A 12,500-nucleotide genomic window follows, 5' to 3' on the forward strand; every position below is an offset into this window, starting at 1 on the left:
GCAGGAGAGAACTTGTACAGCGAGTTAGCAGGGGTGAAAGAGGTCTTGGGGTTGGGGTTGCCCGCTTGGATGTGACCAGTTTTTGAACATCCTCAGGCGAGAGGGGGAGAAATCTGATAAACCAGAGACTGGGTGTTGCACAGTGGGTTTGGGAGGAGAGGTAGCATTGTTGGTGAGAGGTAGAGGGAAGGAGCTGCTAATGTCATCAACCTTCTTTTCAAAATAGGTGACAAAGTCATCGGCAGACAGAGAGGAGGGAGGAGCGGGAGGAGGAGGGTTGAGGAGTGAGGAAAATGTGGAGAACAGTTTTCTTGGGTCAGAGACAGAGGTGTGAATTTTGGGATGGTAGTATAAGGCTTTACCAGCTGATGCAGATGAGGTGTAGTTGAGGAGGAGAGAGAGATAAGGGTCTAGATCATCAAGCTTGCAGGGTTTCAGACAGCCAGGGAGCGCGTGGAGAGGATGGTGCCGGCCTTGATATCTGTGGACAGAGAGAGTCGACGGATGAGGAAAGAGAGGACAGGAGGGTGGAGGAAGCTGCGTCAGTGGATAGAAGAGAGAAAGATTCAACAGAGGGTAGGGCGGTTAAGACAGAGGAAGAAAGAGTGGTGAGTGAGAGGGTGCGCAGGCCGCGACGAGAAGACACAGTGTGGGTATTCTCAGCCAATGTTCTTGTAGACAAGAACCACGTTTCACCGCGGAGGTCAATGTTCTTGTAAACAAGGTCGATCCACCGGTTCTCTGCAACACATTAGATTTCATTTTGTGGGCTTTTAGACTAAATGGTCGTCGCAGACCCAGGTCACTCCAACCTTTGTACTCCCCCAGGGGGTGCAAATCCTATTGTCTCCCCTCCTCTTGGTAAAGCCTCTTTTTATGACTTTCCATTTCCCCATCAGTCGGACATTTAAAGTCGCATAAAATTCAACATCTATTCTATCAAATACTAAACCATCAATGAAAACATCCAAACAACAACAGACCCTAAACTCTAACCCCCTAACCCTAATGGAAATACTAAACCATCAATGAAAACATCCAACCAACAACAGACCCAAACCCCAAACCCCTAACCCTAACCAACAACAGACCCTAACCCCCAATCCTAACCCGAACCCCAACCCGCAACCTTAATCCTACTTATTTAACCCTTTCGGGACCTCAAACGCGCAACTGCGTTTTCAGGGGTTTCCAAAATGTTTTGATCAATATCTCAGTGATAATCCGGCGTAGAAACATGGTTTAAATATCCCCTGAGCCCTCCTGTGACATGCCCTCTCACTTACAGACGGAGCTATTAACCTAGGAACAGCTTGGTACAGGCCCTCCCTGCGTAATTGGTGAATTTGGAAGCAGCCTAGCTTGAGTCGCTCAGACACTGCCTTTTACCGTCGTTGATTGGTCAATTCGCACGTCCATCTTCTTCGCTACACGTGACGTCGGCATTGTCGGTATTGACAAACATTTCAGTGACAGTGACAGAGACAGAAAGCAGAGAAGATGTGTTTACAAGGATCCATTAGAAGTCCTTTTTTATATTCTGTCTAGTATTTTATTCATATTGTATGCCATTTCTGTGTAGCTCAGGACTTCATGAATGAATTTCAAGCACCAAAACAATTCATCCACATGGGTAAAGGTATGTTTTCACATGGGATTTGAAACATTTCTGAAAAACGGATTCGAAATGTTCAGGTTTAGGCCTACTTACCTCTTCACACAGTGCTGTTGGGGTAAACATCTATCACAATCAAGAAAGCTGAGTTTGTACTGAAAATATTGATATGAAACACTTGGGTATTATTTTGTATGGAAGTGACTTCAAATTGAGAAAGAATAAATGTATGTAAAAATGGAGAAAATACCCCTGGTCCCCAAAGGGTTAACCTGCAAAGTGAGGCCTTCTCTTTCCCCCCCCATCAGAACAATGTGGGACCTGTCCATGTTTACAACCCTTGACTGATACATGTCTCTCTCTCTCTTTGTCTCTCTCTCTCTCCCTCCCTCTCTCCCTCTCTCCCCCCCTCCCTCCCTCCCTCCCTCTCTCCCTCCCTCCCTCCCTACCTCTTCTCTCCATCCAATCTCTCTCTCTCTCTTTCCCTCTTTCTCTGTCTTTTTTTCTCTCTCCCTCCCTACCCCCCTCTCTCCCTCTCCCTCCCTCCCTTTCTCCCTCCCTCCCTCTCTCCCTCCCTACCACACTCTCTCCCTCCTTCCCTCTTTCTCTCTCTTTCCCTCCCTTTCCTCCCTCCCTCCCTCCTCTTGCTCTCCGTGCCTCTCTCTCCCTCCCTACCTCTCTCTGCTACTCTACCTACCTCTCTCCCTCCATCCTCTCCCTCCCTCCCTCCCCCACCTCTCTCCCTTTCTCTCTCCCTCCCTCTATCCCTCCCTCCTTCCCTCCTCTCCCTCTCTCCCTCCCTCTTTGCCTCCCTCCCTCCTCTTTCTCCCTCCTTCCCTCCCTCTATCCCTCCCTCTATCCTCTCCCTCCCTCTTTCTCTCTCCCTCCTTCCTCTCTCTCCCTCTCACCATCCATCCCTCCCTCTATCAATCCCTCTATCTCTCCCTCCCTCCCACCTCTCCCTCCCTCCCTTCTTCCTCCCTCTATCCTTCCCACTATCCCTCCCTCTATCCCTCTTTTCCTCCCTCCCTACTCTCTCTCCCTCTCTCCCTCAATCCTCTCCCTCCCTCCCTCACCCCCTCTCTCCCTCCTGTCCCTCCCTCTCTGCTTCTCCCTCCCTCCTTCCTCCCTCTATCCCTCCCTCTCTCCCTCAATCCTCTCCCTCCCTCCCTCCCTCCCCCTCTCTCCCTCCCTATCTCTCTCCCTCTCTCCCTCCTCTCCCTCCATCTTTGCCTCCCTCTCTCCTCTCTCTCCCTCCCTCTATACCTCCTTCTCTGCCTCCCTCCCTCCTCTCTCTCATTCTCTCCCTCCCTCCCTCCTTCCCCCCCTCCTTCCCTCCCTCCCTCTATCCTTCCCTCTATCCTCTCCCTCCCTCTTTCTCCCTCCCTCTCTCCCTCCCTCCCTCCTTCCTCTCCCTCCCTCTCTTTCTCCCTCACTCCCACCTCTCTCTCCCTCTCTCCTTCCTCCCTCTATCAATCCCTCTATCTCTCCCTCTCTCCCTCCCTCCTTCCTCCCTCTATCCTTGCCTCTCTCCCTCCCTATTTCTTTTCCTCTCTCCCTCCTCTCCCTCCCTCTCTGCCTCCCTCCCTCCTCTCTCTCCCTCTCTCCCTCCCTCCTTCATCCCTCTATCCTTCCTCTCCATTCCTCCCTCCCACCCTCTATCACTCCCTCCCTTCCTCTCTCCCTCCCTCTTTCTCCCTCTTTCCCTCTCTCTCTCCCTCTCTCCCTCCCTCACTCTTTCTCTCTCTCTCTTTCTTTCACTCCCCTCTCTTTTCTCCCTCCCTCCCTCCTCTTGCTCTCCCTCCGTGCCTCTCTCTCCCTCCCTACCTCTCTCTACTACTCTCCCTCCCTCTCTTCCTACCTCCTTTTTCCCTCTCTCCCTCCCTCTCTCCCTCTATCCTTCCTTTCCCCCCCTCACTCCCTCCCTTCCTCTATACCTCCCGACCTGCATCCCTCCCTCCCTCTTTCCTTCCCTCTCTCCCTCCCTCTATCCTCTTTTTCCCTCTATCCCTCCTCTCCCTCTCTCTTTCTCCCTCCCTCTATCCCTCCTCTCCCTCTCTTCCTCCCTCCCTCTATCCCTCCTCCCTCTCTTCCTTCATCCCTCCTCTCTCTCTCCCTCAATCCTCTCCCTCTCTCCCCCCCCTCTCCCTACCTATCTCCCTATCTCCCTCTATCCCTCTCTCTATCTCTCCTTCTTTCCCTCCCTCTATCCTCTCCCTCCCTCTATGCTCTCCCTCCCTCCCTCCTCCCTCTTTCTCTCTCCCTCCCACCCTCCTCTCTCTCCCTCTCACCCTCCATCCCTCCCTCCCTCTATCAATCCCTCTCTCCATCCCTCCCTCTCTCCCTCTATCCTCTCCCTCCCACTTTCTCCGTCCCTCTCTCCCTTCCACCCTCCCTCCCTCCCTCTTCTCTCTCCCTCCCTCCCTCTCTCTCCTACTCTCCCTCCCTCGATTCCTCCTCTCCCTCTCTCGCTCCCTCCCTCCCTCCTCTATCTCCCTCTCTCCCTCCCTCCTTCATCCCTCTCACCCTCTATCCTCTCCTTAACTCTTTCTCCCTCTTGCCTCCCTCCTTCCTCCCTCTATCCCTCCCTCCCTCCCTCCTTCCCCCCTCTATCCCCCCCTCCCTCTCTCCCTCCCTCCCTCTCTCCCTCTTTCTCCCTCTCTCCCCCCCTCCCTCTATCCCTCCCTCTCTGCCTCCCTCATTTCTTCCTCTCTCCCTCCCTCCATCCTCCCTCTATCCCTCCCTCTTTCTCCCTCCCTCCTCTCCCTCCCTCCCTCTCTCTCTCTCCCTCCCTCCTCTCTCTATCCCTCCCTCCCTCCCTCCCTCCTTTTCTCTCTCCCTCTTTCCCTCCCTCCCTCTCCCTTTCTCCCTCCCTCTACCCCTACCTCCCCTCTCTCTCTCTCTCTCTCTCTCCCTCCCTCTCCTCCCTTCCTCTTTCTTCCTCTCTCTCTCCCTCCCTCCCTCCCTCCCGTCTGTAGTGAATGGAGTGGATGTTTTCCTGCCACCAGAGCCCAAGACCAGAGCCCAGGACCAGTTCTTCCAATGTGAGTGTGTTTCTCCTGAAGTAGCTGACAGTTTCTCTCTCTCTTTATCTCTCCCTCCCTCCCTCTCTCTGTTCTTCCCTCCTCTCCCTCCCTCCCTCCCTCCCTCCATTGATCCTCTCCACAAACCCTGAGACACAACTAGAGATCTCTAGGAGAGGGAGAGACTCATCAAAGACAGCCTACATATCTGACTCTCCCTCTCTCTCCCCCCTCTCTCTCTCTCTTTCTCTCTCCTCTCTCTCTCTCCCTCTCTCTCTCTCTCCCTCCATCCCTCTCTCTTTTTATCTTCCTCCGTCCCCCTCTCTCTTCCTCCTTTCTCTCTCTCTCTCTCCCTCTCTCTTTCTTTCTCCTCTCTCTCTCTCCCTCCATCCCTCTCTCTCTCCCTCCATCCCTCTCTCTCTTTCTCTTCCTCCGTCCCCTCTCTCTCTCTCTCTCTCTCCTCTCTCTCTCTCTCTCTCCTCCCTCTCTCTCTTTCTCTTCCTCCGTCTCTCTCTATCTTCCTCCTCTCTCTCTTTCTCTTCCTCCGTCTCTCTCTCTCTATCTTCCTCCTCTCTCTCTCTCTCTCTCCTCACTCTCTCTCTCTCTCTCCTCTCTCTCTCTCTCCCTCCCTCCCTCTCTCTCTTTCTCTTCCTCCGTCTCTCTCTATCTTCCTCCTCTCTCTCTCCCTCTCTCTTTCTCTCTCCTCTCTCTCTCTCCCTCCCTCCATCCCTCTCTCTTTCTCTTCCTCCATCCCCCTCTCTGTTCCTTCTCTCTATCTCCCCTCTCTCTCTCCCTCTCTCTCTCTCTCTTCCTCTGTCCCACTCTCTCCCCCCTCTCCTCTCTCCCCTCTCTCTCTCTCTCCTCTCTCTCTCTCTTCCTCCGTCCCTCTCTCTCTTCCTCTGTCCCACTCTCTCCCCCCTCTCCTCTCTCCCCTCTCTCTCTCTCTCTCTCTCTCTCTTTCTCTTCCTCCGTCCCCCTCTCTCTTCCTCCTCTCTCTCTTATTCTCCCTCTCTCTCTTCCTCTCTCTCTTCTCTCTCTCTCCCTCCATCCCTTTCTCTCTTTCTCTTCCTCTGTCCCCCTCTCTCTTCCTCCTCTTTCTCTCTCTCTCTCCTCTTTTTCTCTCTCTCCTCTCTTTCTCTCTCTCTCTCCCCCTCTCTCTCTCTCTCTCTCTCTCTCCCCTCTCCTCTCTCTCTCTTTCTCTCTCCTCTCTCTCTCTCCCTCCATCACTCTCTCTCTTTCTCTTCCTCCGTCCCCCTCTCTCTCTCTCCTCTCTCTCTCTCTCTCCCTCCCTCCCTCCCTCCCTCTGCTCTTCCCCCAGATGCCTGTGAGCTCACACTGGACCCAAACACAGCACACAGACTCCTCTCTCTGTCTGAGGAGAACAGAAAGGTGACACGGGGGAGAGAGGAGCAGCCGTATCCTGATCACCCAGAGAGATTTGACGGCTATCCACAGGTGCTGTGTAGAGAGGGTCTGACTGGGCGCCGTTACTGGGAGGTAGAGAGGAGTGGGGGAGGGGCTCGTATAGGAGTGACATATAAAGGAATCAGCAGGAGAGGAGGGAGTTATGACTGTGGGTTAGGATACAATGACAAGTCCTGGAGTCTGAGCTGCTCTGATGACAGTTACTCCGCCTGGCACAATAATAAGAAGACTGACATACCTGTCCCATCCTCTGGCTCCCACAGAGTAGGAGTGTATCTGGACTGGCCGGCCGGGACTCTGTCCTTCTACAGCGTCTCCTCTGACACACGGACCCTCCTGCACACATTCCACTCCACATTCACTGAGCCCCTCTACCCAGGGTTTTGGCTTTTGTATGTAGACTCTTCAGTGACCCTGTGTTAACTAGTCTCAGGGAGATCACACTGAACACCAAAGGCTCAAAGATGACGGATCAGAACATGATGCAGTTGGATAGTGGTGTGTTTTCACTGAGATGTTGGATGTACAGATGTTCCCTCTCCCAGTGTGTAAGGTGTAGTGTATAGTGTGTAGGGTGTAGTGTATATATATATTATTAAATTAAATGCTTCTGATAGTGAAATAGACAGATCAGTAATTGAGTGACAAAAAACAGAAGCTTACATGTTTTTTTGTTTTTTTTATGGAGATGCAACTGACAGTGAAACAATCCAGATGAATGATTAGATGATCAAATCAGACTGATGATGAACTCTGAGAATAACACAGGAGAGAGTGTCTGTATGTATATAAGAGTTGGTTAGATTGGGTGTTGGAGTTGTGATGCTGGATTACGTTGCTGTGTGTAAGGTAGCAGGGAGTGGATGTGAAGACAGCTCTCCTTCTCTGTCAGTACAACATGGACAGTGTCTTCGGAACATCCTAATCTACACAGTGTGTAATTGATTCCTATGCAAATCAGAGACCCTATGAAAACAAAGATATTTATTCTGAAATGACATGAACTATTATCCTTGCATTAAGATGGACTTAATTCAACTTATTGAGTTATTTGTTGATGACATTTTTGCATTTTAGCTAATTTTAAGACTGTCATAGCAAAAGGTCTGAATACTTCTGTACATGAGGTATTTCTGTATTTCAGTTTTAATAAATGTGCTGAAATTTTAAAAACCGTGTTCTCGCTTTGTCATTCTGAGGTATTGTGTGTGGATTGATGGCAAATTCTTTAAATTGAATCCATTTCAAATTGAGTCTATAACACAAGAAAATGTGTAAAAAGTGAAGCGGTCTGAATACCTTCAGAAGGCGCTGTACATGTTCTGAATTTCACTTTTCATGTATTCCTTAATTTTTATATAGTAATCATCTAGTACAGTAATATCTATGCATCATGTGACATTGTGAGGGGCAGCCAAGGTGCAGGCTGCTTTTCCCCTCTCTGTCTGTGGGCTGTGGGAGGCATGGCTCTCATGAGAAGACTTCACCTGTCCCCTGTAGTACCGCCCCCTGCCATGGGAGGCATGGCTCTCATGAGAAGACTTCACCTGTCCTCTGCAGTACTGCTCCCGGCCATGGGAGGCATGGCTCTCATGAGAAGACTTCACCTGTCCCCTGCAGTACCTCTCCCTGCCATGGGAGGCATGGCTCTCATGAGAAGACTTCACCTGTCCCCTGCAGTACCGCTCCTTGCCATGGGAGGCGTGGCTCTCATGAGAAGACTTCACCTGTCCCCTGCAGTACCTCTGACCCCCAGACCCTCAGACCTCCAGACCCCCAGACCCCCAGACCCCTATCCCCCAGACCTCTAGCCCTCAGATGGGGGCACCACCTGGTGGTCATTTACTAGTATCACAACAACAGAGAGATTAGAATCCAGCCAGTTAGCAATAAGCACTGGATCCTAAAAACCCAGAATTTGAACCTGAAATATTCTTTATAACATCACAGATCTTTTATAATGGAACAGTGTAATAGAACATCAGTGTAATAGAACAGTGTAATAGAACATCAGTGTAATAGAACATTAGTGTAATAGAACAGTGTAATAGAACATTAGTGTAATAGAACATCAGTGTAATAGAACAGTGTAATAGAACATCAGTGTAATAGAACAATGTAATGGAACGTTAGTGTAATAGAACATCAGTGTAATAGAACATTGTAATAGAACATCAGTGTATTAGAACATTAGTGTAATAGAACATTAGTGTAATAGAACATCAGTGTAATAGAACAGTGTAATAGAACAGTGTAATAGAACGTCAGTGTAATATAACATTAGTGTAATAGAACATGAGTGTAATAGAACATTAGTGTAATAGAACAATGTAATGGAACGTTAGTGTAATAGAACATCAGTGTAATAGAACATCAGTGTAATAGAACATTAGTGTAATAGAACATCAGTGTAATAGAACATCAGTGTAATAGAACATCAGTGTAATAGAACATCAGTGTAATAGAACAGTGTAATAGAACATCAGTGTAATAGAACATTAGTGTAATAGAACATCAGTGTAATTGAACATCAGTGTAATAGAACATTAGTGTAATAGAACATTAGTGTAATAGAACATCAGTGTAATAGAACATTAGTGTAATAGAACAGTGTAATAGAACATTAGTGTAATAGAATATTAGTGTAATAGAATATTAGTGTAATTGAACATCAGTGTAATAGAACATTAGTGTAATAGAACATCAGTGTAATAGAACATTAGTGTAATAGAACATTAGTGTAATAGAACATCAGTGTAATAGAACATTAGTATAATAAAACGTTAGTGTAATAGAACATTTGGAGATTTTAATCATGCTGACCTTAAGACTGTCCTACCAAAACTCCATCAGCATGTCAATTTCCCAACAAGAGGGGAAAACACCTTGGACTTGGTCTACACTTCCCACAAAGGAGCATACAAGGCCTCCCCCCTCCCCCACATCGGACTCTCTGATCACATCACTGTCATGCTAATGCCAGCATATAGGCCCAGAGTGAAAGTCGGAAAACCGGTCCGGAAAGAGATAACTGTGTGGCCGGAGGGGTCCAGGTCTGCTCTCAAGGACTGTCTTGCAACAACAGACTGGGACATGTTCAAGCAAGCAGCCACACAGAACAACCATACGGACAATGAGGAGCTTACAGACACTGTCCTCTCCTACATCCGTAAGTGCTCTGATGATGTGACCCACAAAAAGACCATCATCACTCGGGCTAACCAGAAGCCATGGCTGACAGGGGCTGTCCATCGGCTGCTGAGGGCCAGAGACAAAGCCTTCAGAGCCGGGGATGAAAATGGCCTAAGAACAGCGAGAGCCAGCCTGTCCCGTGGCATCAAGAAAGCAAAACTGGACTACACAAATAAGATCACCTGCCACTTCAAGGACAGCAGAGACACGCGGAGCCTGTGGCAGGGCATTCAGACCATAACGGACTACAAGCCCGCGCCACAGACCTGCGACAACAACATCTCTCTGCTCAACAACCTCAACAGCTTCTTTGCACGGTTTGAAGCAACAAACAGTACAAGCCCACAGAAAACTCCACCCCCCCCCCACGATCAGGTCCTGTGCCTGTCTGCTGCCAGTGTGAAGAGGACACTCTCTACCATCAACCCCCGCAAAGCAACAGGCCCAGACAACATCCCAGGCCGTGTGCTGAGGGACTGCGCAGAGGAGCTTAAGGATGTCTTCACGGACATCTTTAACACTTCTTTGCGTCAAGCTGCTGTCCCATCACATTTCAAGACCTCCATCATCATACCTGTGCCAAAGAAATCCGCTCCATCCTGCTTCAATGACTATCGCCCGGTAGCACTGACCCCCATCATCATGAAGTGCTTTGAACGGCTAGTCATGTCTCACATTAAGTCCATCCTCCCCCCCACCCTGGACCCCTTTCAGTTTGCATACCGAGCAAAACGTTCCACAGAGGACGCAATCTGCTCTGCTCTCCACCCAGCCCTCACCCACCTGGAAAAAGCAGACTCATATGTGAGAATGCTTTTCATAGACTTTAGCTCAGCATTTAACACCATAATCCCGCAACAACTGATCTGCAAACTGGACCAGCTGGGGCTCAACACCTCCCTCTGCAACTGGCTGCTGGACTTCCTCAGCGAGAGACCACAGGCAGTACGAGTCGGCAACAACACCTCGAGCAGCATCACACTCAGCACAGGTGCCCCCCAAGGCTGTGTGCTCAGTCCCCTGCTCTTCACCCTGCTGACTCACGACTGCACATCAACCCACAGCACCAATCACATGGTGAAGTTTGCGGACGACACAACTCTGGTGGGTCTCATCTCCAAGAACGACGAGACCCACTATAGAAAGGAGGTCAACCTTCTGACCACGTGGTGCAGAGACAACAACCTCCTGCTGAATGTCAGCAAAACGAAGGAGATTGTGGTCGACTTCCGGAGAGGGCACACCGAACACCCACCACTGACCATCGATGGTGCTGCTGTGGAGAGAGTGAGCAGCACCAAATTCCTGGGGGTGCACATCAGTGAGGACCTCTCCTGGACCACCAACACCGCATCACTGGCGAAGACAGCCCAACGGCGCCTCTACTTCCTCCGCAAGCTGAAGCGAGCGAAAGCTCCCACACCGATCCTGACAACATTCTACCAAGGCACCATTGAAAGCATCCTGTCCAGCTGCATCACTGTGTGGGGCGGTAGCTGCACCGAACACAGTAGGAAAGCACTGCAACGCATTGTGAACACAGCTGCTAAGATCATTGGTGCCCCACTCCCTTCCCTGCAAGAGACTTACTCCACCCGCCTCACCCGAAAAGCAACCTCGATTGTGAGCGACGCAAGCCACCCCGCACACAGTCTGTTCAGCCTCCTGCCTTCTGGAAGAAGGTATAGGAGCCTCCGTGCCCACACCACCAGACTCACGAAAAGCTTCATACCCCAAGCTGTCAGGAAGCTAAATTCTCTCCCCTCACTTCCCCCAGCCACATCCTCCTAGCTGTCAGGAAGCTGGAACCACCCCCCCCCTCCCAACCCTTCAGCCCCCCCCCCCCCCCCAAAACACACGGACTCTGGACAATCCACTATTCTATTGCTACAATGCACTATTGCACTATTATTTTTTTATACATAATACACAGTATTTGGCTGCTATTTTGCTATTTTACTGACTTTACTGTCTTTACTGACTGCTCTTTTTGCACTGTTTAAATTATTTTTATTGAATGTTTTACTTTTAGTATGTGTTATCTGTTGTGCCTGGACACTTTATCTGTCTCACCGTGGGAGAGTGAGAAACGTCCTCTCGATTCCTTTGTATGTCTTGACATGTGAAGAATTGACAATAAAGCCACTTTGACTTTGACTTTGACTTTGACATTTATGTAATAGAACATTAGTGTAATAGAACATTTATGTAATAGAACAGTGTAATAGAACATTAGTATAATAGAACATTAGTGTAATAGAACATTAGTATAATAGAATATTAGTATAATAGAACATTTATGTAATAGAACAGTGTAATAGAACATCAGTGTAATATAATCTTAGTATAATAGAACATTAGTGTAATAGAACATCAGTGGAAACCAAAGGGGACGTTTTCTTTCCAGTGTTAACACTTCACTTAGCAACGTCATGACAACCCAAATGTGCAGACAGGCCTAGGAGACGAGTTAACCTTGACCCTAACCCTGACTCTAACCCTGACCCTGACTCTGACCCTGAACCTGACTCTGACCCTAACCCTTACTCTAACCCTGACCCTGACCCTAACCCTAAACCCTGACCCTAACCCTAACCCTAGGGGATGAGTTAACTTTAACCCTAACCCTAAACCCTGACCCTAACCCTAGGGCTAGTAGAACCATGTAGTTTGGCTCTTCAAACCCACCTCCTAGTTGCTAGGCAACCCCCCCCCTTTTCCCTCCACCGTTCGTATTTTACGACATTTTTTAGAAATAAATGTTTTATGAAACTCCTTCAAACCACACACTCTCCCCACCCCCTCGTTGCTAGGTAACCCACCATATCCCGTCCCTTTCCGACATTTTCTTTTCCTTTACGACATTCCCTCAAACACACCAACCTCCCTTATTTTACGACATTTACTATTATTATTATTATTATTATTATTATTATTATTATTATTATTATTATTATATCTTTACGACATTTACTTCTTCTTTACGAGAGAAGGGGAGACAGACACCATGGAAACCACCACCACCACCGACACCGGCGGCTCCTCTGGTACTCGTAGCGGGTCCTCTGGGACCGTCTCCCCCGGTGGTACCGTCTCCTCTACCGGCTCTGAGGCTAATGATAACGGGGCTAACTAACGAAGCTAACGAATTTACCTACCGAGTGCAGTGTTGACGGGGTGCTAAAGGCTAATGCTAACGGGGCTAACGAATTTACCTACAGAGTGCAGTGTTGACGGGGTGCTAA

General features: G+C 49.2%; 2 protein-coding genes across 2 annotated transcripts in view; one reads left to right on the plus strand and one right to left on the minus strand.

Moving 5' to 3' along the window:
* LOC310823926 (tripartite motif-containing protein 16-like) overlaps window positions 1-7,396 on the plus strand; it is a gene marked incomplete at its 5' end in the record, with an annotated part of 12,119 nt that extends 4,723 nt beyond the window's left edge. The window contains 2 exons of the mRNA XM_083696867.1: window positions 4,594-4,659; window positions 5,957-7,396. Of these exons, the coding sequence (XP_083552993.1) occupies window positions 4,594-4,659; window positions 5,957-6,486 (596 nt within the window). The 3' untranslated portion in view covers window positions 6,487-7,396. The remainder of the gene's footprint in view (window positions 1-4,593; window positions 4,660-5,956) is intronic.
* The window catches only part of LOC310823739 (uncharacterized protein), a gene marked incomplete at both ends in the record, with an annotated part of 320,139 nt that overhangs the window by 274,214 nt on the left and 33,425 nt on the right, over window positions 1-12,500 (minus strand). The gene's annotated exons all lie outside the window — the stretch shown is intronic.

This window comes from Argentina silus (genome assembly GCF_951799395.1).
Source record: "Argentina silus genome assembly, chromosome: Y".
In the NCBI taxonomy this organism is placed as follows: Eukaryota; Metazoa; Chordata; class Actinopteri; order Argentiniformes; family Argentinidae; genus Argentina; species Argentina silus.